The sequence below is a fragment of the Condylura cristata genome, unplaced genomic scaffold, assembly GCF_000260355.1.
Source record: "Condylura cristata isolate star-nosed mole 26May11 unplaced genomic scaffold, ConCri1.0 scaffold00010, whole genome shotgun sequence".
Taxonomy (NCBI): domain Eukaryota; kingdom Metazoa; phylum Chordata; class Mammalia; order Eulipotyphla; family Talpidae; genus Condylura; species Condylura cristata.
The window spans coordinates 41,402,261-41,427,154 of NW_004567111.1; the positions used below are offsets into that span (position 1 = coordinate 41,402,261).

General features: G+C 34.0%; 1 protein-coding gene across 6 annotated transcripts in view; it reads left to right on the plus strand.

Moving 5' to 3' along the window:
- Window positions 1-20,775, plus strand: part of PAN3 (PAN3 poly(A) specific ribonuclease subunit) — a 120,183-nt gene extending 99,408 nt beyond the window's left edge. For 3 of the 6 annotated variants that reach the window (XM_012723356.1, XM_012723357.1, XM_012723359.1), the window contains 8 exons: window positions 1,411-1,576; window positions 2,654-2,744; window positions 7,024-7,163; window positions 9,851-9,980; window positions 10,465-10,529; window positions 15,896-16,034; window positions 17,841-17,970; window positions 18,884-20,770. In XM_012723356.1, the coding sequence (XP_012578810.1) occupies window positions 1,411-1,576; window positions 2,654-2,744; window positions 7,024-7,163; window positions 9,851-9,980; window positions 10,465-10,529; window positions 15,896-16,034; window positions 17,841-17,970; window positions 18,884-18,939 (917 nt within the window). In that variant the 3' untranslated portion in view covers window positions 18,940-20,770. Of the gene's footprint in view, window positions 1-1,410; window positions 1,577-2,653; window positions 2,745-7,023; window positions 7,164-9,850; window positions 9,981-10,464; window positions 10,530-15,895; window positions 16,035-17,840 lie in introns of those variants that run through there. The other 3 variants (XM_004680171.2, XM_012723358.1, XM_012723360.1) reach the window with 2 other exon arrangements.
- Window positions 20,776-24,894: the final 4,119 nt, after the last annotated feature.

The following is a 24,894-nucleotide window of genomic DNA, read 5'->3' on the forward strand; positions in this document are numbered from 1 at the left end:
AATGAATGAATGAATGAATGAATGAATGAATGAATAATACTGACTTAACTATGCTGTTTTTGGTATTGACTAGTTATTACATATATTATGTTTACATTTTCTTGGAAATCAGTTCTTTTTCTAATGTTTGAATGGTAGTAACTGTCCTAAATATACCATATATTCCATATATACATAAATACTTCATAGCAGTTTCTAATACAGGGCAATTCCATGGGTATTTTTTAAAAGCCAATATTAAAGAAAGGTGAATGTTTGTATAAACTTGTAGAGACATAAATGGAAGTCTAATGCTTTTTATGCTATTTAATTTATTCACAAAGAACAAATGAAAAGATTGGATATTAAAAAGTACACATTTAAAAATGGGATTAACAATAAATAAAGGGGTATGGTATATAATGAGATAAATGTGAGTGAAAACTAGACAGTATCTGCACACAGTAACTAGTGTTAGCTAGAAGTACTCCTTAATTGCCATCTTTAGTTAAGTAATTTTATTTAAACTTTTCATAGTCATTGACATTGCTTTGCAAGTAATCACTAGAGCCACTTTTTTGAGTCCACTTAACACTGTCTTTCAGATTGTATTATTTTAATTTCTGTCTAACTTGAAAGATAGTGCTTTTTTTCCCAAGCAAGTAGGTATGTCTACTTTTTATGCCTACTTCACAGAAAGCTTGTTTATAACTATGAGTCCTTGAATTTATAAAGTTATAATCCCTAAAATAATCATTAAATCTGGATTGAGTTTTTATGGCTTCTTGTCAAAGATTACCAAGACCCAGAAATTAATGTCAAGAAAGCACTAGCAAGAATTAATAGAATGAAAATGATTGCTTTTCAGGGCACACCAGATTACTTTGTGTTTCATCACTACACATAAGTGGCATTTAGTATTTTACATTGTTTTTGTGAATTGTCTATCATCCTGTCTAACTGGCATCATAGAAGACACAGAGCATTGTGTGTCAGTTGAGAAGACATTCAACATAAATGATAACTTTTCTTACCTTCAGACCACAGAATAAACAGTTGTTACACACCCCAAAAATAATAGGGGCTAGGATTTTTCACTTTCTTAGTAAAATAACAATCTCTATAAAACAGCTCCTGTTTTTAACTACATTTATTTGATTCAGAGGTACATATTTAAAGATCCCAAGATAACAGTTTCAGTGGGAGTCCTACTGCTAACAGTATAAAGACAATCTTTTAAATAGCAAGTTTTGAGTCTGTCTTTTAAATTCTTACTAATAGTTTGAACTTAGATATTTATACACACACACACATAAATTGATAATTTGTTCCAAGAGTATATATGAATTTTCTTTAATTTGGTGCCAATTTTGAATGTTTTAGTTTGTAACTTGAATGATGATACCACTTTTTGGCTTATTCACTTTATAGGTCAACATGATGGACCATTGCCCAGACAGCATGCTGGATTGTTGCCAGAATCTCTTATTTGGGCATATATTGTCCAGCTGAGTTCTGCATTGCGTACCATTCACACAGCAGGTTTGGCATGTCGAGTTATGGACCCAACAAAAATTCTAATCACTGGCAAAACGAGGTACTAGCATTTTGAGTCTTGACTACCTCACTGAGCAGTTAACTTAAAGACAATTGAGTAAACAAAGCATCATGATTTATTTTAATTCTACCTTTTTATATATTCCATCCAGAAGAACTGCTGTGACTTTGAGTTCATTTGTAAGTTTTTAAAAAAAAAGTTAATTCTTAATGAAATGCCTGGTTATAATTCAAGAAGCTTAATGAGAATTGGGGAGGGTTGAGGGAATATAGAAGTAGCATCAATGCATTAATCCTGTGTACTACAGAACCACAGAACCACAGCTCTGGTTCTCAAATTTTAGTATGAATTGGAATCACCTGGAAAACTTAACTGATAAGCACATATTGTTGGGCTCAACCCCAGTAAATTTGGAGTGGCTGTGAGAATTTGTATTTCTGATAGGTTCCTAGGTACTGCTGTTGTTACTGATTTGTCCCATGCTTTGAGAACTACTAATAGAGAGTTAAGTAACACAGATCTTGACTTCATCTGAGTTTGGAGTTGCTGTTCAAGTGAGAATTGTTTTGGGCAAGATAGCATAAAGAGTTCAAGTTCTCAGAAGCCAGGTTGCCTTGGCTCATATCCTATTAATTTACTCTCTATAGGATCCTGAGCAAGTTACTTTTCTGCATTCAGAAACTTTATGAGACAGCTACTGTTATTCTCTCCATTTTTCACATTTGTAAAATACTTGTCTCAACAATTATGGAGTAGGTTAAGTGAGTTTAATACCTATAAAATGCTTTGAATGGCATCTTTAGCAAATGCTTGCATGTTACTTCATGAATAATGAAAAAACAACTTGGTGTGATGAAAAGGCCAAAAGTTGTGAGTTATAATGCTGACTTTTATCAGTACTGATTTATAACCATAGGCCTGTCTTTTGATATCTGTGAGTCTTTGTTTTCTCACCTATGTTGGTTGGTAGAGCTTACATGGCGTTATGGCAGGAGGTTAGATCAGTAAATATTTTCATATCCTTTCTGATATGATTATAAGAAGTGTTAAATTTCCACTCATACAACTTAAAAATTATATTTTAATTTATTTTTAAAAATTCTCTGTTCTTTAAAGGTTGCGAGTAAATTGTGTTGGAGTTTTTGATGTTTTAACATTTGATAACAGTCAGAATAACAGTCCATTGGCATTAATGGCTCAGTACCAGGTGAGTAAGAAATTAATAAATGGATACTACTTAATAACTTAAGGCTTGATTTTTTAAAAGATAAATTTTATTTTAAAGTATTTCAGGGTTTTAAGTCTAGATTTCAATTAATTTTGGGAGTGTTCTCTGAGTATGTACTGAACATATACTTCTATAACCACAGTAATATATTTAAGGTAGAGCCTTTTTAGGTTAGAATATGTAGAATTAAAGACAGTGTAGTGACTCTAGCTGTTCAAGTGGAAATGTATTTATGTGATTAGGAAACTTAACCTCAGGATATTGCAGCAAAATTAGTCAGATGAATGGATTATATTAAATGACATTTTACTTTTTTTCTCTTCTCTAATGTGTTAAAAATCACACTTATTATTTCTACTGCATTACAGTTGTTCCACTTCCACTTTGAAAATTTCAGAAATATTTTTAAAGGAACATTGTGTTTCTGTCTTCAATAATTTTTTTCATTTTGAGTAACCAGAGCCTGTCACTTGTACATTTCCAGAATTTGCTGATTATCTTATTTGGTAATAGTGTGGATTTAAGCCCTACTATTTTATATTCTTAGCTATTTTGCTGTTTCTTTTTTCTTGATTAATATAAAGCATAAGATAAGATGAGCCATATTGCTACAAGTAACAATAAGTATAGTTCCTTTTCCTTGATTACTCTGCAAGTAATATGGCTATTTAAAGCACATATTTTAGGTAATTGTTTTACATAAAACTTTTTGGAGGACATGCAGCTTTCATTTAAAACAATGTTCATTTTGGATAAGAAATTTTTAGTGTTTCTGAATACTTATTTATAGAGGTTGAAATAAGGCAGAACTCTTCATTACATGGAGAAACAATATCTTGCCTATTCATTTCAACTTCTTTTGTTAAAACTTTTAAGATTTTAGTTCACTTTATCATAATACAGACTCTCAGAACAAAAAGGAAAGGAATAGGATGAGTAGTGGCTGAAGTGTTTAGTATTCCAGTTCACATATAAATCTCACCTTTGCTGCACACCACAGGTAGTGCAGTCCTCCAAACTTAGAGCCACTCACATCATTCAGTCGTGCAGACTTCACAGCTTTCTCGCCCATCTGTGCCCTAGAACTTCAGTAGCATCCAAGCTAACTTGTTTGGTAGCACCATCTAGTGGGCACTGCGTGGAAGAATATACCTGCTACCTATTTTTCCCCAGCAGCAGCTTTCTTCTGCTTAAGAGGGTGTCCTCTCTTTCCTATCCAAAATGATTGTTTCCTAGCTACTTTATCTTCTCATATACTTAGTACCTAACTAATTGGCCCTGGTTAATTTTTTTTTCATAATCTTTGTGCTTCTAAAAGTGACTTGACTGTTGACTTAAAATACTAGTAATTTTTATATGCTCAGAAAAATATTAAATTTTTGAAAAGAAATCAAACATTATTGGAATCAGTGCCATAAACCTCTGTCAAGTGTTGGGAAACCCCATGTTCCCATTAAAAAACAAACATCTTACAGTTTCTCCTCATTCTTCACCATTGTGACTGAAGTTCCTGTTAAAAAAAAATTCCTAGTACAAAATAAGACTAATTTGATTCTGGTTTTCTGTGACTATCACAGTTGTATGTTCAGTTTTTTTCTTTGCAAAAATACATATTATTTTAGTTGTATTATGGGTTATAAAGTCACCTTGAAAACAACTCCTTAGAAGAAACAGTAATCTCAGAGTTCCAAACAACTTTGAAGTGTTAGGGGCTAACTATTTGGTTAGGATGAAGTTAGAAACTGCTTTCATTAATAAATTTAGGCTACTTTAAACTAGTTGTCACTTTCCCTTTGTTTTTCAGCAGTAAAGGATATATCAGATTTTCTTTTACTTTATTTTTTGGGGGGGGTATGTATATATGTGGAATATTTTTCATATAGCTGTATAGTAAGGTAAAGGAGAGAATTAAAGATAGTCCCAAAAAGGGAAATTGTGATTTTACAGAGAAGGTACATGAGAAAGGAGTGCATTGTTTCTTGTAGTCTATTTTTCATAGTCTGTTTCAGACACGTGAATAGAGACTGACTTTCAGTAAAATGGACATAAGTAGAGCCATAGATAGAATCAGAGAAAAACCAAGAAGTCAAGAATCAGGAAGAAACTGAAACTGAGTTGGGGGGAAAACCTCCAGAATTCAACAAATGGGGGGAAAAACCAGATGGAGGTAAGAAGCAAAATAACAAATGGAAAAGTATTTAGCTGGGAAATAAGGAAAGGAGAGTTACTGAGTTTTTGTTTTATTGAACTCTTAAGGAGGACTTCATTATTCTTTTTTTGTGTAAAAAAAATTCTAATTTAATCTGGATTATATGATTTGTATATTTTATTTCTAAATGTGGATATTGCCACCGTTAGCCAGTTTTAGAAAGGTGGCGGGATGGCCTCAAAAGCAGATGTTTTTGTTTTTTAAAATGCATCCAGTCCCTTAGCACTCTTGGATTTTTGTTTCCCTCTGTCCTAACAGGGAACAATCACATATTGTAGGTGGGAAGTTTAGTACAGCATCAATTCAGGATGGAGCAAAATTGAAATTTTCACTGTTTTCATGGTTGGGGTTCTGTGTGCCAGTGGGTACTGCTCAAATACTTAATAACTAATAACAGACTTTGGTTTGGTAAACAATGACATTGGAAAGAAATATGTGGCATTTATATGCACTGATCTCTCTTGAATAACATTTTTATGACTTCATTAGTATAATGTAGAATGTTTTTATTTGCTCTTGAGAATGATTGAGGGGAAATTACTGAGTAGATTCATGGCAGTCCCCTCCAGAACATAGAAATAATGACGACGGTAATAATGTTCTTTCCTGTGCCACCTTTCCTTGTGCCAGCATGGGCTCTCCCAACTCTGTACCACTAATAACGTTTGAAAAAGACTCTCTCACGTGAATCCTTGCCATCTCTTGTCCTAATCGATTCAAAGTAGTTTGTTTATCTGAATGCTTTTCCAGTGTTCAGATTCATTAATACTAGTTTTGGATAAATTTTTAAATACAATATTTTTAATGTTACTTTTAATGAATTTTTCTCTTGTTCTTTATAATTTGAGCAAAATGTTTATTGACATAATAAGGCTAAGATATTACTAGCGTTTGCCTTGAAATGATCACTTGATTTCGTTTTTATGTAAATTATAAATATTCTACATAATCAGTGATTCTCAACACCAGCTGCATATCAGAATCTCTTCTGCAAGGTTTGAAAAATGACAATACTTTTATCTTACCCCAAACTTTATAACACCAGAACTGGGATGAGAGATAGTTACTGGGTATTTTTGTTTGTCAAGTTCCTCTGATGATTTTAATGTACAGCTAAATTTGAAAACTACTAAAACAATATCCAGTAAGTCAACTACTAGTCAATGCAGATTTTGAAGATTTGTAAAAGTTTTCTGTAGAAATTATTTCAAAATATGTCATTTAACTCTGAGCTACTCCATTCTCCTAGGCATATGATTATTTATAGTTACCTGCCAACCAGGGCCGCTTGGGGTGACCATTCTGTTTCCTGGAGTTATAATAGGTAATAGAGAGCTTACCTCAATTCAGCCAGCTGTCTTTTGAAAGTCCTTTTAGAAGGAAAGTCTCAAGTGGCAAATCTATAAAAAGGAAAAAAAAAAGGTAGGAAACCAGATGATTACAGAACTCAAAGATCTATTGTAGTGTGAGTAAAATTGTCTATGTGGAAGCAACAGATGGGTTGGGATGTCACTGAGGTTTGTAGCATTTTTGATGCTTTAGAGAATGTACTCTGAAATCAGGTAATGGTAATGATATATTTGAGATGGGTCACCTTTTTGGAAATAATTCTTCAAACTCCCATCATATTTGGGGTGTTGTGGAAAATGAAAATTGCATACTGCAAGTTGTAATGATCATATTAAAGCAAGTAACCAGCCTTAAAACTGATACAAAAAATTTAAGCACAAATTTTTAAAGAATATGCGAATTACTTAATGTGTCTTAAAGTGCAACTCTAGGCCTACCTTCATCAGAATTACCTGGGTGCTTTAAAAATGTTGGGCCTATTTCCAAACCCACTAAATGAGAATCTCTGTTAAGACTCAGAAATCATCTTTTTAATGAGTTCTCAGGTGATTCTGATGAGAACCAAAATGTGAGAAGCCTTTGCTGAACTCTGTAGCTTCTTTGTTAAGGGTGCTTCTTCCATTCAGGCAGGAATGTCAGTATATTACATTTGTACATATAATCTAAAAATTAAAAGTTGTATTTATTCTTTTATATCAGCAAGCAGATCTGATATCATTAGGAAAAGTTGTGTTGGCTTTGGCTTGCAACTCTTTGGCAGGAATTCAGCGAGAGAACTTACAGAAAGCCATGGAACTGGTGACAATCAACTATTCCTCTGACCTGAAGAATCTGATTTTGTAAGTTTTAGTATATGATAAAATGTATTTAATGAACATATGAGATAAGACAGAAGTTTTTCACAAGGGCCTTATAACAGTGATCTATTTTATTTTCACTATGTAAAATCAAGGGAAACATACTTAAATACCTTTTGATTTCTTTATATTTATTGCTAAGTAAATGTTTATTGGAATAAATTCATAAGCCAAATATTTTAAATTAGTTGTTGATATTTTAGACATTTGACCAAAGGCTATCCTCTAAAACTGCATTGGTGCCCACATGGTACCTATGATCTTGTAAATTTAAATTAAGACTAAATAAAATTGAAAAATCAATTCTTCACTTGTACTAGTCACATTATAATAATTCAAACTCACCTGTCGTTTCTGAGTGATATATTGGACAGTGTAGTCATAGAACATTTTCATCACCCCAGAAAGTCTATTAGAGATTGTTGCTCTAGAGAGTTGTGAAAGTGGTAATAAGTAAATCTTAGATACAGTCCAGTTACCCACAACATGGCCAAATAGAGGAGGGACCTTATTGCCACCCATTCAGAAAACATGTATATAAAGTTCTCTATTCCAGTATCTCGAGACTGTGGGAGAATCCTTGAATATAGGTTTGAAAGGAATTTGACTAATAGAAACCACTGTAGATTTTCATAGATCTATAGGATGCATCTAACACTGAGGAATTCCAGAGGCTGGATAATCACTAACCTTATGTAGAGAACAAATGCTCAGAAATCTCTTTTGAAATTTTCTTATTACAATTTACTAGAGCATATTGATCCTTCTCAGAAGTCTCTTCATTTTCAGCTGTTCCTTATGATTCTTATATGCCTGGTTGACCCAGTTTCTTTTTGGACTAACCCTGGTGTATGGAATTGAGGGCTGGAGGATGGGACTGCCACTTTGTACATTGGTATAAGTATCTTGTTTGTGAGCGAGCACTGGAAACCCAGTGGTTGCCTGGTTCCTATTCATAATCAAATAAAATGGTTTTTCTTTTAAATGAAAATACTTGTCTCATATCGTAAAACAGTAGTGATTCCTAGTCTTAGTTTGCAACACTTAGGATGTCTCAAGTAAATCTCAAATTATAATCTCCACATTTTCCTTTGAAAAAAGTGGAATAAGGGTATAAATGTAACTAATTGGCCATATGATAACCAAAAGTGGGTGATGGTTACACTGGAATTCATTATACTACTCTCTGCTTGCAAAAGTGTTTGAAACATTCCTTAATAAAAAAAAGCATAACTCATACTAACCCAAGACTAAAGTTTACAGCTATTAAGTCATGTATCAGGCATTTTTGAACTGGTTGATATGAATTAATTCACTTCTTCCATGAATTAATTCACTTCTTCCAGTGATCCTATAAATTATGAAATCCATTCATAGCTACATTTTAAAGATGACAAATCCGAGACATAAAGAAACCTTGTAGTAATTTAAAGTATGGTTAGTTAGATGAATAACTATCCATATGAGTATAACCACTGACATTTTCAACAAAAGAATGTCTAAATATCAGATGCAGTGGACATTTGAACAATATGAACAAAATTCCCTATCTCCTCATACATCCAGCCTAATGGAGAGGAGTTAATAAGCAATATACACAGTAAAATGTTTGCAAGTGGTGATAAATTCCATGAAAAAAATAAGATAAAATTTCAAGCAGAGAGTTTAAGTGTGGGAGATTTCTTTAAATGGTATGGTCAGCAAATGGCTAACTGATCAGAATAAGCAATAATCGGTGATTGGTAGTCATTGTATTCTAGCACATCACCCTTTGACTTGTAATATTTTTCTACCTTAATTATAATGAGAGAAAACGTTAAATAGTCTCTTCTGACATGTATTAGTGCATAAAGAATTCCCGGAAAAAGATAAATAGTACTTTATATATAGTTGTATATGTGTATACACACACACACACACACACACACACACACTCACTCCTTATAGGTGGCAGAACAAAGGACAGTTTCCTGAAATGCTGAGGCTTGTTGGATTTATCAAAGTGAAGACTTGGTTTCAGTTTCAATTTTTTTTTTTTTTTGAAGAACAATAGAAAAATTACCCCACCTACAGAAACCCTCTACCACCCTTCGCCTCCCCAAAATAGTTTGTAACTGGGCCTCACTGGTGGCACCTGGGTAAAAGTCTCAGCACTATCAACCTACTGCCAGCTACTGTGGCATGGGTTTGATCCCTAGCTGTGAGGTTAACCCACATGGCACAACAGACCTCTCCTGCTGCTCCCCTCAGCAGTGTATTTCAGTAGAGCTGTCTGTTTTGCTCCCCATCTCACCTCCACACCTCTAGCTTATATCCCAGTTCTTAAATGCATAAATAAATAAAAAATAAATCTTTAAAAAATAGCTTGTAATTATTTTACATACTCTTGCAAAGGCTGGAGAATGGAAATGGTAAGTATAATTCTACTCAACTTTCTCAGTTTCATAATAGTGAAATTATAGAGTTGTTTACAGTCTTTTTGTTGACTTAAGTATTTCCAGAGAAAAGAAATACTGTTTTTAAAAGTGAACTTGAAATAAAAGTGAACTTGACTTGCATATGCATGTTTTCAAAATTGTGTATGCTGATTTGGTGTCAGTGATAGCTATGTTTTTTTCTTTTTTAATTGCATGTTTGAAGTTCAAGTGATCCTTCCTTATTTTGGCTAGGTATTTGTTGACTGACCAGAACAGGATGCGCAGTGTAAATGACATCATGCCCATGATTGGTGCCCGATTTTATACTCAGTTGGATGCTGCTCAAATGAGAAATGATGTCATAGAGGAAGACCTTGCAAAGGTAAAGAATATGATTATATATAAATATATATAAACACAGTACTGAACACAATAATTGACTAAAATGTTTTGCAGATATTTTGTCCACTTAGTTTATGATATTTTAATTTAATTTAATTGCCACCTGTTGTCAGGTGGCAAAATCTCAGTTTAAAAAAAATGTAAGTTGCTTTAATAATACTTCAGAATGACCAGCTGCATACTCGTCTTAAGTATTGGGTTGTCAGAAAAGTCATGAATAATTATTTTTGCAGCAAAACATAGAAAAAAATACATCATGACTTTTTTGACAATCCAATATTACTATTCAGTTAAGTGAACATGTTGTCTTTAAAAGTACAACCAAAAGATGTGTGCGGGGAGGTATTAGGATTTATTGTTTAAAGTTCGTAACAGTGCAGTATGCCACTTTTTGCAAACTTGATTTTAAAAAGTTCTGTTGACTGAAACATTAATGTTCTCCCTCTTTTTAAAATGTTTTATAGGAAGTTCAAAATGGAAGACTGTTCAGGCTTCTAGCAAAATTGGGAACAATCAATGAGAGGCCAGAGTAAGGATACCATGTTTTCAGTCAATGCCACTATTCTGCATAACATGAATGAGTGTACCTTGTTCTAAGTGGTTATATTTGGAAAAAGAAAAACTCATTTGACATGACTTTAAAAATCTATTATTAGCCTTTAGAGTACAGTTTTTTGTTTGTTTTTAAAGAGCGCTGTTTCGTTTGTTTGTTTGTTTGTTTTTAGTGCTGTTTTTTGACCACAACCTGATATGATTGCCCTTAGGGATTTCACATTCACTCATCCATACAAAATAAAAAATGTGTTAGAAATCTCCAGGGTGGTTTGCATATTAGGGGAGCATATTATGACTATTAAGCTGGCCCTACTCTATCTCCTTTTTGAAGCCTGTTTTTTCCATTTATCTTGGTCAGATTAGAGACTGCAAAAATCTCTTAATTGTTACTTTGTTGGTGCCATATCTCTAATTGTTAATTGTTGGTGCCATTATCAGTTGGGACAGTGGAAGATATCACTATCTTACATTGTCTTTTAGTTCTGCCTGGTCTGTAAGTTAAGGTTTCTTACGTGTTCAAAGGAAAAACAGTTGATGTTCTATATAACTGTCAATGACATAATAGCAGTTCAGCTATTGTCACTATAATATGTTACATTTCAGAAATGTTAACTCTGTTGAGATAGATGACAGCCAACTTTGCTTAAGGGATTTTTTTTGACCAAAAAATTGAAAACCACTTCAAAGTTAAAAGGCTCAATTAGTATTTTCCTAATAACTTCTAAATGAAAAAAATACAACTATATGTTGAATATTAAATAAGACAAAAAATAACTTAGATGTTTCTTCAGGCATTTTCACATTAAAATTTTTCTAAATGTGTGTTTTGTGGTGCTATTTCTTAAACATTATTTAACTTAGGTAATTGCTTTGTGCTGTGGAAGATGAGTCTTATCTTTCACATTCCCTTCCCTTAACCAAACACAAACACATTTGTACTTACATTCTACCACTTAGCCCATAAATTGTAAGTTACATTGTTATTCAGTACTGACATCTTTATAACAAGGCAAATGTTATTTATCACTGTACCACATAGTAAATCATGTACATGCTTCCTTTCTTTTATAGTTTGTAGTTTTTGATTTTTGGTTTCCTGGAGTTAATATTTGTCTTATACAGAAAATTAAGTACAAAAAAAAATTTGCCATTAGTTCATTCCAAATGCATTGCCAGAGTTATACATTTATTTGACCTTCCCACATGCTCAAAAAAAGGTAACTTTTCAGTTCTTTTTTTCCTCCCCCTTAGAGAAATTGCCTTTGGAGACCCTGTCCTTCTGTTTTTATTTGTGGTTGGTGCATTTTAAACCTGCTTACACTCACCCTTAAGACCTGGAGCTTCCCTTCACTATTATCCTGAAAGTTTTCATTGTCTTTCTCTTTGTGTTGGATACTATTTCTTGCTTTTGTTGTTGTTTTCCTTTTCACTTAATGGAGCACATCCTCTTGTAGATTACTGAGAAAGGCTAAGTTTTTGTAAATCTGAAAATATCTTTATTCTACTTTCACACTTTGTTGATAATGTAGCTTGGTGTAAAATTTTAGATTGTCCTTAGAAAATTATTCATATCAATTAAATAGTTTGAATAGATTATATATGGATAGTTGTTAAAAAGCCTAAAGGGTTTGTATTGGGAAAATAAATCACACCTGAAGACAACTCCTCTCTCCCCAGCTCCTCCCACCGATCTTTGTCTCTTGTATATACTTCCCAAGTTCCAATTTCTTATCTCACCCCACTTTATGATACAGCAGTATTGTAGTTGGAAAATGTTGTTTACTTATGTTTAGTGTATACAAAACACTTTTTAATAGTTTCAAATATGACCTAATTGAACCCTCATAGCAACCCTGTAATAAGATAGTATAAGCATTGCCATTTTACTGAGAAATGGAAACATAGAGGTTGAATTGTTTGTCCATGGTCAGATAATTAGTAAGAATGTGTTTGCATAAACATAAGCCTAGCTATGATTGTGAAGTAAGTGGGTATGTTACTCCAATCTACTGCATTGGAAGGGTTTTCCACTGTACAATGAGTGAGTTTTTTACCAATAATACTTTTCAACCTTTTCTATTTTTGTTAACCTGATAGATGAGAAATTGAACTTCCAGTGAATTTTATTTTGTATTTATTCTGAATGAGCAGTTGCCATTTTTGTTTTTGAGACATATTTGCCATTTTTGTTTTTGAGACATATTTCCTTTTTGTTATTCATATCCTTTGCCTGTTTTTATTTTCATTTGAATTATTTGTCCTTAATTATTTATAGAAGCCAGAGAGAATTATCTCTTAGTTTGAGATTTTTCTTTGCTCTGGTTAATTTTTTCCCATGCACACATTTTACATAAGCAGTTTAATTGATCATATTTCTTTTCTACGCTTGAATTTAGAACATGGTTAGAAAGGCCTTTTCCACTCAGATTATGAAGGATTTAAATCCTGGTTTCTAGTATAGTTTTGATTTCATATTTTTTTTTAAAGTTTTTATTTATTTATGTATATAGAACTGGGGTACAGACCAGAGGCTCAGGGGCGGTGAGAGGATTCACCAGAGACAGAGTGGGGAGCAGAACAGGCAGATGGACGAAGTACACTGCTGAGGGGAGCAGTGGGTGGGTCAGGAGAGGTCTGCCACGCCATGTGGTCACCTCCCGGGCAGGCGGGGATCAAACTCATGCGGAAGTGGCTTTAGCTTCTTAGCCACCAGGGAGGGCCCGATTTCATATTTTTTTATTAAAATTACCCTGAGATCTTGTTTGAATGTTTTTTCAGTAGATTATCTTGGGTTACCACGGGTATATAATGATAGCTACAAATAATGATATATTTTTTCCTTTCCGGTGTTTTTTATATTTTAAGTTTGTCTTATATAATTGTGTTCACACTACTAGTACATGTGTAGGTACTGATATATGTGATGATGTTTTCATTTGGAATTTGAAAGCATTTTTCCATTGTCTTTTTTTTTTTTTTACAACAGTTTTTTCCATTGTCTTTTAAGTTCCACACAGATTTTTTCAAAGCTATTTTGTTTTCAGTTTCTTCCCCTCCTCTCTTGCTTTTGGAGTCATTCCTTTATGACTACTGTTAGGAAATCCACAATGATGTGCCTTGGTGAAGACTTTTAATTCAGTCTGATATTATCAGTTAGTTGGTCCTTTTAATTCTTGGAAACATATCTTTCCGTTCTAGAAAATTGTCTTCATTTGTTTTATTTGCTAACTTCTATTTTTCTCTCTTTCTGGAATTCCCATTACTCAGATGTTATACTATTGCAGTTTATTTTCTGATATTCTCTTTTGTTTTCAATAGTGTCTTTTTGTTCTTTTTAGGCAATCACCTCCTTATTTTGTCTAAAATTAAAGAAATTTTTTAATCCTGTGAATTTAGAAACTGGAAATTTTCAAATTTGGATTTCTCATGTTTTGTATTTAGTTTTAAATTTTGTTCTGTTTCTGCAGTATATCATAAGAACCAAGTTTGCTTTGTTTTGTTTATTCTCTGAAGTATTTCTGACCCTTCACTTTCCGTTCATATTAAAGATGAGTTCCTCGAAAGCAAATAAATGGGTTTTGAGTTCCTCAAAGGCTCTTTATGGAATCCAGTTTAGAATGTATGATAAAGCAGTGTGACACTGTGATGATGGTTTTTACTTGTTTTGGCAGACTCCCAAATGTTACTATTTATCCTTGGCAGGTAATCATCTCTAGAAAAAGAGTCTTCCAAAATGTGTCTGTACTATAAACTGTGTTTGAAGGAGCCAAGTGGTGGAAATGTGTTTGTTGAATAGTCTCGCCCACTTCTCTGCTCCTCCTCTCTTGCTTTCCAGAAATGTTCCTAGTACCTTTTCTGGCACATTACTACAGGCAGACAAGTGGGGCTTAGGATGAGAGGTGAATATTGATGTAATGCTTTTAGAGCCTCAGCCCACTTGTAATCTACATGTTCGTGATAGCTGATGACTTAAGCTCCTCTGGACCTCACTGGTATAACATGCTTCTCATGCAAGGACCTTTTTGCACCTCCTGTAGCATTAGTGTTTTGGGCAGAAGATTGCCCTTATGTTTTTTATGTACCCTTTTGGACATTTATTGTCAATTTGGTGGTGTTTTGAAAGGAAATAGTAACGAATGTATTTAATCCTCATTTTAAGTAGAAATTATTGGAATGATATTTACAAAGCACATAGGTGATTGTGTTTAAGCTATGCAGTGTGTTCCAGAATCAATCAATCTCTCCCTCCTTCTCCCTGCCCACTTCTCTCCCTCCCCTCTCCCCCCCCCAAACACTTAATATGCAGACCTACTATTTTTTCTTATACAAGACCTAAGGCTGCATGGACTGACTTCTCCCTTCTTAGCCTTGCTTTTGGTCTGCTTTTTATTTATAATACTTTTTTTCTCCTTTCTTGCCTTTTCTCACTATTTGTCCTTGTCTTTTTTCATCTTCGTTGCCCTTACCCTTACTCTTTATGTTTCTTAGTGTTTTTTCTCCCCTACTCCACTCAGCCACACTGATCTGACATTTCTCATGTGTTACATGCTCTATCTTTTGTACACTGACACCTCTGGCTAAGGAGCAACCTTCTCTGAGTTGAACATGTGTGACTTCCTGTGGTAAACCTTCCTCGTCTCTTTCTCAGATGAATTTGTGTTTTTGTTCTATAACATACTCCTTTTTCTTAATATGCAGTTACCTAAATGTGCCATTACAGTTTTCTTTGGCAATTTGAATGTCTGTTCCCGAGTAGACTTTTAAATTCTGAAGGTCACTGAAAACTGTAGTGGACATTTGGTCAGTTCTCCCAACTCTTCGTTGCTTACTTTCACATCAACACATGATGGCAGGAAATCAAAATGTACTTTCTTTTTGCTTCCTAAATATTTTTCTGTTTTATGCTCACCAGTAAAGTGGAATACATACATGATCATCTCTCTCTGATGTGTAACCTAAAGATGAGAGGAAGGAAAGAATAATCTCTCTCAAGCTGTTCCAAAGATTTCCATGGACATTTTCTTTCTTCCCTATTTTATTTGATGACAGGAATCTGAATAAGGTGATAGAATTGGACACTAGTCCTCATGTATTTTCATATTAACTGAGGTTTCACTTTTTTTTTAAACTATGGTCAATCTGAATATAAAATTTGAAGAAAAAAACAAGTTTTCTTAGTCTTCCTTTTACTTTTGGATGATTAAATAGACTGTGTACTAAGCCCACTACATTCTTATTTATTGGAGAAAACAATAAACTAGTTTTGAGTCTGAAAATAAACATGATAATAACACATAAGACAGCATGAATTATTAAAGGTAAAATACTAACTTTCCCCAGGTTCCAGAAGGATCCTACCTGGTCAGAGACTGGAGATCGTTATCTGTTGAAACTCTTTAGGGATCACCTTTTTCATCAGGTGACAGAAGCAGGTGCTCCCTGGATTGACCTCAGTCATATCATTTCTTGTCTTAACAAGGTAATTTGTATCAGGACTTTGAAGATCATATTGCTATTACCCTTTGTAAAGTTGTATTTTCTACAAATGCTAAGAGATATAAGTAATCATTATATACTGTAACATTTTATTAACTACATCTTATTAACACTTAGATGTATTTATACTTAATCTAATAATGATTTCTAGAAGATTTTTAACAACTATATGGGTAGCCTTTGTTGTGATAAAAATGTCACAAAATGGCTGCTTTCTCTACCATCCTTATTACTTTATTTATATTTATCTTATAATACTAATTTTGTTATACCAATTAAAACAAATAATTATGTGTTTAAATTTTTTAAGACATGCACTTTTTTTTTTGAAAGAGCTAGGAAAGAGACAATTTGGAATGTGTTTTTAGAAGTAGATATGAGCATTTATTTGGTGTATAGCTAACTCGCTGTGGTCCATGGACCAAAACCATAATGATGACCTGTTTGTGTATAGTATAGCTAGTAATAGTTTATATATTATTAAAACCTAATAAAAGTAAAAATGAAGAAAGAAAATGCTAAGAATATATGACAGAGACTATACAAGGCCCTGAAATTTAAAAGATTTATTATCTGACCCATTATTGGAAACATTTGCAGATCCCTGATCTAAATCGCAAGATCTCTGTTACTAAATTACAAGAGGAAAGCGTACCTACTGTAACCATGGTTTAGAATTGTTAACCTACAGTCTGCTATTAAGAAAAATATTATGGTTTTTTTTTAGCTAGTTTTTGTTTAAACTTCCTTAATTAAGTCTTTGGAGTATTGTCAGTAATCTCCAGTAAGACAGATTAAGACTGTATGTACCATTGAACTAATCCAATGTGATTTACATACTTATTTGCCCTTTTCCTTAAGGGAAAAAATGTTCTTGAAATCAGTGAGTAGGAAATAATTCCACCAAATTTTTGAAAATAGTATTTATAGTACCAAAGCACCAGTAATAAAAAATTTGTAGGATTCGTATAAACACTGACCTGTAGATTTTATTAAATAAGCAATGCATAGAAATTTTAAGAATTGTTTAATGAATATTAGGATAGCTGAAAAGTATTTTTAAAAATAATATGAAATTATGGCAATTTCCTAATAATGTAATAAATTGAAAGGCATGGATGGCTTATAAAAAGTAAAAATATACATAGTTTATTTTGGTGGATATGATGACAGAAATTCACTGGTAAAGTGGTTTGAAAATTTGAGCCAGTTTTAAACATATTTTAATAAATGAATTAATGAAAATAGGAAAGGGAAAGGTACACTAAAAGTTAACAAAAATAATGAAAATTATAACAAGATAAGTAAAGATTAGTACTTATGCTTTATTAAAGAAACCTCATTAAAATATTATTGGCAAGTCCTGATAATGTGAGTAAAAATCATGAAGTTGCATTCACATACAAGCATGTGAAAATAAATGTATGAAAACATTTGGCAACAATAGAAACAAATTAAGTTGATGAATATGTTCATTGCTATATTTATTTTTTAAAAACTTGGAAGCTGTTGCAGAATAATTAAATTACAGAATGTCAACTAGATGGAATATGATTACCTCCCCCCCAAAAATGGTAAGTATGAAAGATAGGAAGAAACATAAAATGGTGTTTTGCAAAATACCTGAGTTGAAAAGGCATGGATTCTGATTAGCATGAAAATATTTATGTACACCTAAATTACAGGCTTTAAATATTCACTTATCACTGTCGCACATGTTGTCCTAAAATAGATAAAGCTGATTATCTTCTGTTCTGACATGAACTTCCTATTTGTGTATCTGTTTCAGTTAGATGCTGGTGTGCCAGAAAAAATAAGCCTCATTTCCAGAGATGAGAAGAGTGTACTTGTGGTGACTTACAGTGACTTAAAGCGCTGCTTTGAAAATACTTTCCAAGAACTGATTGCAGCTGCAAATGGTCAGTTGTAGTATTTGCTAAAAAGCACGCAGAACATGGCTGAGGAAATTAACCCATAGCAATTGCACTACAGCTGAACTGTTTTCATCATCTCATTCACATTTGGGAAACAAACAGGAGATGAGCAAAGCTGCTTGCACTTCAGTCAGGTACACTGTTACTTGAAAAGAAGAATGTTTCACTTATCCTAGAGCTGTGGCTACCATTGGGGCCATATCTGTGAAGAATTTATTTTAGATTAAGGAGCAACATTAGGTGAATGATGTTCCAGCTTTTTTTTTTTTTTTTCACTTGTATATGCACTAATTTTAATTTTTTAAAGACTTTTTTCTGATCTTTGAACTTTTGCCACATTGTATACTTATTAAGGGAAACTATTTGCAAGGACATTTTGGGAAACAATGCCAGGCAGCATTTTTGTCATTGAGGGCTGCAGAATTTGCTCTTTTGCAGATCGGTTGCCCTGAATGACATAATGGACCAGGTAAATAATTTCATAGAAGTATAGTATCGTGCATAATTCTTGTAAGAGTATTGTATGTGAGCTCTGTATGCCATCCACTGTTCAAATTGAGAATTTTGGCTTTTGTTTTGCTTTTAAGAACCCACCAAGAGAAGTATCAGTGAAATTTTGGATATGAATTCCCCTGTTAATTGATATAAATCCTTTTTGAATAACGATCGGATAAACAGTAACCAAAGGAACACATTGAACGTTTTGCTCCATATTAGCCAGAGCCTTTTTGGATAAAAAGGTGTTTCCCTGCTAGTGAGATACATTTACATTTATGCAGTTTTTTTTTTTTTTTTTAAGTTTTAAGAAATTGTGTTAAAGGTGTGAAGTTCAGGAGTATATTGCTTTAGGTTACTTCCAGTTTGCTTTTTGTATAAAGTTCCGTTCTTTGAACCACAGCTTTATTATGGTACTTTACACTGGATACAGACACAGAGACACTGTTCAGAAGATGAACTAAACAAGCAGTGGTCTGGCATCAAGAGCTTTCTGAAGTTTTACAGCCTGAATCTGGAGGGATAACAATCTGCTGTGCCTTTGCAGTCACTGCTTAGCCCAAAGTAATAGTACTTTTGATATTAACTTACACTATGTGGGATATTCCTGAATAAGTCAATCTCAAAAGTTTGGAATTTTCCTCTCTTAACTTTCTTAATATTTGGACTTGCAGTTGTCGCCAAACTTGGGTATTCATGGAATTTCTAGTTAATGAAATACCTATACTTTGATACTGAAGACTGCCAAATACATAGGAATTTTCTTTCTTAAAAAACAGAAATGAAGACTATATATCCTTTCCCAGCACTGAATGTTTTACTAGCACTGGGTGCTCACCCTGCAACTATGAAGAAAATGTGGAAACTCAAAAGGTCAGGAAAGACTTCCAAGCACTTGCAACTGATGTTACAGTCTTCAATTTTAATAATTAGACATATTTGTAGTTTCAGAGAAGTTTTTAATATTTCTCTGTCCACTTTTTATAAGCTTTAAAATGATTTTCTCTGCCTTGAGATTTGCGTCAAGGAAAAGCACCTCTCTTCACCTGAAAGCTTTGAAGACTGGAGACACGCTTTATATGTTTTAACCAAGTGTGTTTGAGTCCACGGTTGGTAGCATCAGTTGTTGAGTTAAAAAGAAAATCAATTATTGCATTTGATCTGGATGGATTTTTAAAGAACATAATGTTCAATATTCAAAGGATAATTAACAATTGCCACCATGATGTTCTTTTTATATAAAAGGAACAAGAACTTGGAGACATTAACATGCAAAGGTCTTTTACCATTATAGCTCATGTATTTGAGGAAGAGCAGCTGTCTTTTTTATATGTTTTTTGACAAATCATATTGTAATTCTTTTGTACAAAAAAGAACTACTTGTATTCTAGAAGAAATATGAAATGCTTAATTTATAAGCGGGCTGGAGATTTTTTCCAATATTGTTTTCTTTGAAAATGAAAAGGGGATCATCTATTTTAGTTTTGGGGTCTGGGAACTTTTTGAAAATTTTAATTTGTGGACCAATGTTTTATGAAAGCTTAGGAAGGGCAGGGGTAAAATAGGGCTTGAATTTTCATTCTGTACAGACCAGCAAACTTCCCTCTGCAAGGCAGGTTCAAATCACAAACCCAAAATATTTGCGTCATAAATGTTAGTTTGCTTCAGCCCCTAGTAACCTCAGGACTTGGTTTGAATATAAAAGGTAAACAGCTGATACGTTTTCATGAGTAAATATTGTCAGCCAGAAAATAGTTGGTGTCAGGTAATACATATTTTTTTAAGCTTTGTTTTATATTTATTTTTCATTTAGTTTTTTATTGGGAATGGTTTTCAATAGAACTCTGAGTTTCTGCTTAGGTGTTTTTTGGGGGAGCTCTCTTTTCCATAGTATAATTCCATTTAAGAGGTTGTCTGAAAGTTTTTTTAAACTCATAGGAAGATTTTAATATCTGAGAATAGTCAAATTAAGGATATAAACTTCTCATACCTTCCTGTTATGACTGATAAAAGCACAGAGAGGACAACCCCTGAAATCATGTAACATTGGTCATTTCCAATTTTTTTGTACCTATTTTAAATTCTTTTAGGATATTTACTTCATTGTAAATATTTTTGAGGGTACCTTTGTATTTTGCTTTTGACCTTGGTTCTGTGATTTGGATGTACAACTTCCCTAAAAAACACCGATGTGTTAAGTTCTAATGTCATGGTCCCAATATGGGTTTATTCATCGTTAATCCTGTTTTCAGTCTCTATGTGTACAGCAGTATTTTTAATAAAGAATTACAGAGAGAACTTTGTACTTTTCTTTGTATCAGTTCATTTAACAATATGATGATTGAGTTTTAAAATGTTTTCCATATGCTTTGGAGAAATTTTGACTCTGGGTGAACTAATGGCAGATTTATGTGTCAGATATGTGTGAAATGCCCACTTGGAATATTTTCTGGGCACTCAAAATGCAGACAATTGATATTTCTCAAATATAGTGATACCCAAACATTTCTATATAATAGAGAACACGTATTTATGTGAAAGGAGAGGGAATAATGTATAACTAGACTTTGATTCAGCAGGTATATTCCAGTATTTCAACTTCCAGTATGTTTTATTTCTCCTATAACCTGGACACAATACTAAACATTTAAGCCTCACATTTAGGTTCTTTATAAACTATTTCAGTACTTGAGGATACATTCTAATAAATGGTAAACTATAAATGGATACTAAACCACTTATTTACTCAATGTAGTTCTACAAAAATTTTTTGTAAGAAACTCAAGGTGAAGGGTGCTTCTCCCCCCAAATCCTCTAGAAATACTATTCAGAAGTTAACTATAGAAAGCTTGGTGAATGTTTGCATTTGCTGGATCTGTGTACTGAGTGATTACTGTGGTTTTGTTTTCTGTAATGAGAGTTTGTAAAAAAAAAAAAAAAATACAGTACATAATAGAAAGTGATAAGGAACTTATGAGACATAGATGAAGAGTAACTCTTGTTGCCTCCCTCTAAGAGATGGAGAGATTCTTTTCAGCCAGAGGAACTGTCGAGTAGCTTTCAGAAACTTTGGAGAAGGAAGTATAGAAGGTGTTTCCTGTAGGTGGTTTTTAGTGCAGAAGGATCTTAAGAAAACTCCATTGATATACATGCTAATCAAAATGGCTAGTGTAGGTTCCCAGGGGAAGACAGGCAGAGACTGCTCTGCTTAGGGTGGAGGATATTGTTGGTTTATTTATTTTTTTTTTTAAATATTTATATATGCATAGAAGAACCCAGGTACAGGCCAGAAGTACAGGGGTGAGATGATTCACTAGAGACAGACTGGGGAGCAGAACAGGCAGATCGACTGATCTGGTATACCATATGGGTCAGCTCCTTGGCCAGGGATCAAAGTAAGGCCCTGGCGGTGATAGTGCTGAGACTTAAAACCCCTAGGCCACTGGGAACACCCCAGTAGGTTTTATTATTTTAGAAAACAGTAAAAATATGCATAAAACTAAGCCCGTGTTACATCTTATGCGTTCGGGTAAATGGATCTGTTATGACCCATTAACACCTTTGATGCAAATTTGAATGAATTGGGGTTCACTCATTTGTTAAATATTTATTGAATGTCTATTTTATGTCTGGCTCCAATGGAAGAATTCTGACCAAGCAGACAACAATTTATAGAACTGCTGTCTTAACAGGAAGACAAAGCATATGGTACATTGAGAGGTAATAATGATCATAGAAAGTTAAATAGGATAAGGATGTGAGTAGGATTGCCAGATTTAGCAAATAAAAATCCAGAACACAAGATTGAGTTCAAATTTCAGACAAACAACAGATTTTTCTTTAAGCCTAAATATGACAGTTATTGCTTGGGACAGACATATTTACTATCTACCTGAAGTTCAAATTTAACTGACCCTGCTGCACCAACTGGGAGGGCCTGGAATTCTGAATATATTTTAAAGGTAGAGCCACAGGATGGCCTAATTAATTGAGTGTGGAGTTAGAAAGGAAGAGAGGAGTCCAAATGGCTATGAAGATTCTGGCCTACTGCTGGCTGGAGGATTCTACTGTTATTAAAAGAGATTGTTGTAGGAATGAAGGGCCTGTTTTGAGAGCTTCAGTACTTATTTTTTTTGTGGTTATTGTTTGGTAGCAAGGGATGCCAAACTTAGTGGCATAAAGCAACATTTTACTATCTGCATGGCGGATTTGGGTATCTGGGCAGGACACACCCAGGATAGCTTATCTTTTTGTCATTATGTTTGGGATGTCAGCCAGGAAAATTCTCATGGATGGGGGACTGAAATCATCTGGCACTGGAATGGAATGACTAATAGGGTGGGCTCAGCTTGGGGGCACCTACATATGGCTCTCCAGGCAAGGCAACTGGGTCTTAATGCGAACTTTTGGAGAATGAGTGTTCCAAGAGACTTGGATGGAAAGTGCAAGATCTTTCTGACCTGGGTTGGGAGTCATGCATCACTTGTGCCATATTCTGGTGATTACAAGTGAGTCACAAGGCCAGCTCTGATGCTAGAGGAGAGGAATTTGATGGCAGTGTGGCAAGGGCACATTACAGAGGTCATGTGAGATGGGAATACTGTTGCTATCTTTGGAAGAAAGACTGCCACAGCAGATGTCAGTTTAATACACACATGAGTTTGGAGTTTAGGAAAGACATAGTCTGTAAATGTAGATTTCTGGTCATTGTCATATAGGTGTCAAGTGAAACCTTGAAATTGGTGGAGATGGGAAAGGGGAGTTAGTATAGACTGAGACAGCAAGGGCCTAAAGGCAGAGCATTGGGGTAACTGGAATAATGTTCAAAGGTCAAAGAGAAAATGAGTTAGAGAGACAGAAATGGCCAATGACGTAGGAAGAAAATGGGAGATGACCTGGAATCAAAGTAAAGGTTTTCAGGAAGAAGGGTCAAGTTACTAATGGGTCAAGAAACACAGACTAGAAATTGGCCATGGATATTGCAATATGGAGGTCACTGAGAGCCTTATTAAAGAGCAGTTTCCAAGAATATGAGAACAAAAGCTAGGCTTAAGTGGATTTGAGGGTGCCTGGGAAACAAACACAAGGAACATACATAACCAGCTCTTTCAAGGAACTTTGCTCTTAAGGAGAGAGATGTGGGTGGTGCCTGGAGAGAAGGTAGGGATGAAAGTTCCTAAGATGGGAGAGGTAATTGTATGTTTGTATGATCTGATGGAAAAGGAATAAATTGCTGGGCCTGAGTGGGGTGGTAGTTGGGGAAGCGATGTCCCCAAATAGATGAGAGTGGGCTCAAGTACACTAGTATGTGTTTGGAGTTGACGATCTGAAGAGAAGGCAGAGCGTGATTTCAGGTGCTCTTAGGTCAATAGCTGTCATGGGAGGGGGGTTTGAAGTTCTTGTGTTACTTCAGTTTTCCTACTCACATGAGTATACTACTAGTACCTGTCACGTTAGATTGCTCTGAAAATTATGAGTTTATTCCTTAGTGCTTAGAAAAGTTGCTTGTAGATAATGTTGACATATTTTAAACTAAGATTAAGTCCTTACTCCTTTTAAAATAGGTTCTTCTATGAAAAGTTGTGGTAGTAAATTAGTCTCTTTTTACCCTGTCTTTAAAATGGTGTTGATGAGTTACATGCACACATGCCTGCAGGTTTGCAAATAAGTCAATGAATTACCACAAAATGAACTCATGCCTGTATTATCTCCAGGTCCTGAGGAGAGCACAGTGTTATCTAGTTTATGGTTGCTGTTTTTGTTTTGTTTTGTTTTTAGGTTTTTCCTCCCTTAAATGTCCTTAGTTTGAAAAGTAGAAAACCATTCTATGTTAAGACCCAGAATGTTTTTGAAGTATTTTTTGGCCTATGAAAACCAAAGTCTATGTTTAACACCAGGGCCTTCAATAAACCTTACTGGGCCATCTTTCTGAGGAATGAAAAAAAAAATCCCAAATGTATTATAAGTTTCCAGGAACTTTTTCATGAGAAAAATTTTTTTCATGAGAAAAATTTTAAACTATGATATGACATCAATTCCTTGAGCATTCTTCAAATTATTTTCCTAAGTGAGTGACTTAAGTCATGAAAACCAACATTTTTAAAGGATTTCAGATTTTGAAGATAAAAGTGCCCTGTGCTTGCCTCAAATAACCACAAACTTATTGAGATAACCATTGATCCCCTTTCTTCCTTTGCCCAAAAAAGTACACCTGTTATTCTTCATCCTGTCTCCGATCTAGTTCCTCTTCATGTTACCAGGAAAGTGATAGCATGACCATTTTCTAAGAAAATGTATGGTGTATTATTCTATGCCTATTAGTGATTATCTAAGTTCTCTCTCTCTTTTTTTTCTTTTCCTAGGATGTAATCCACAAAGTAAAATGGAAGAATGATTTACTCTGTACTTTTCTTA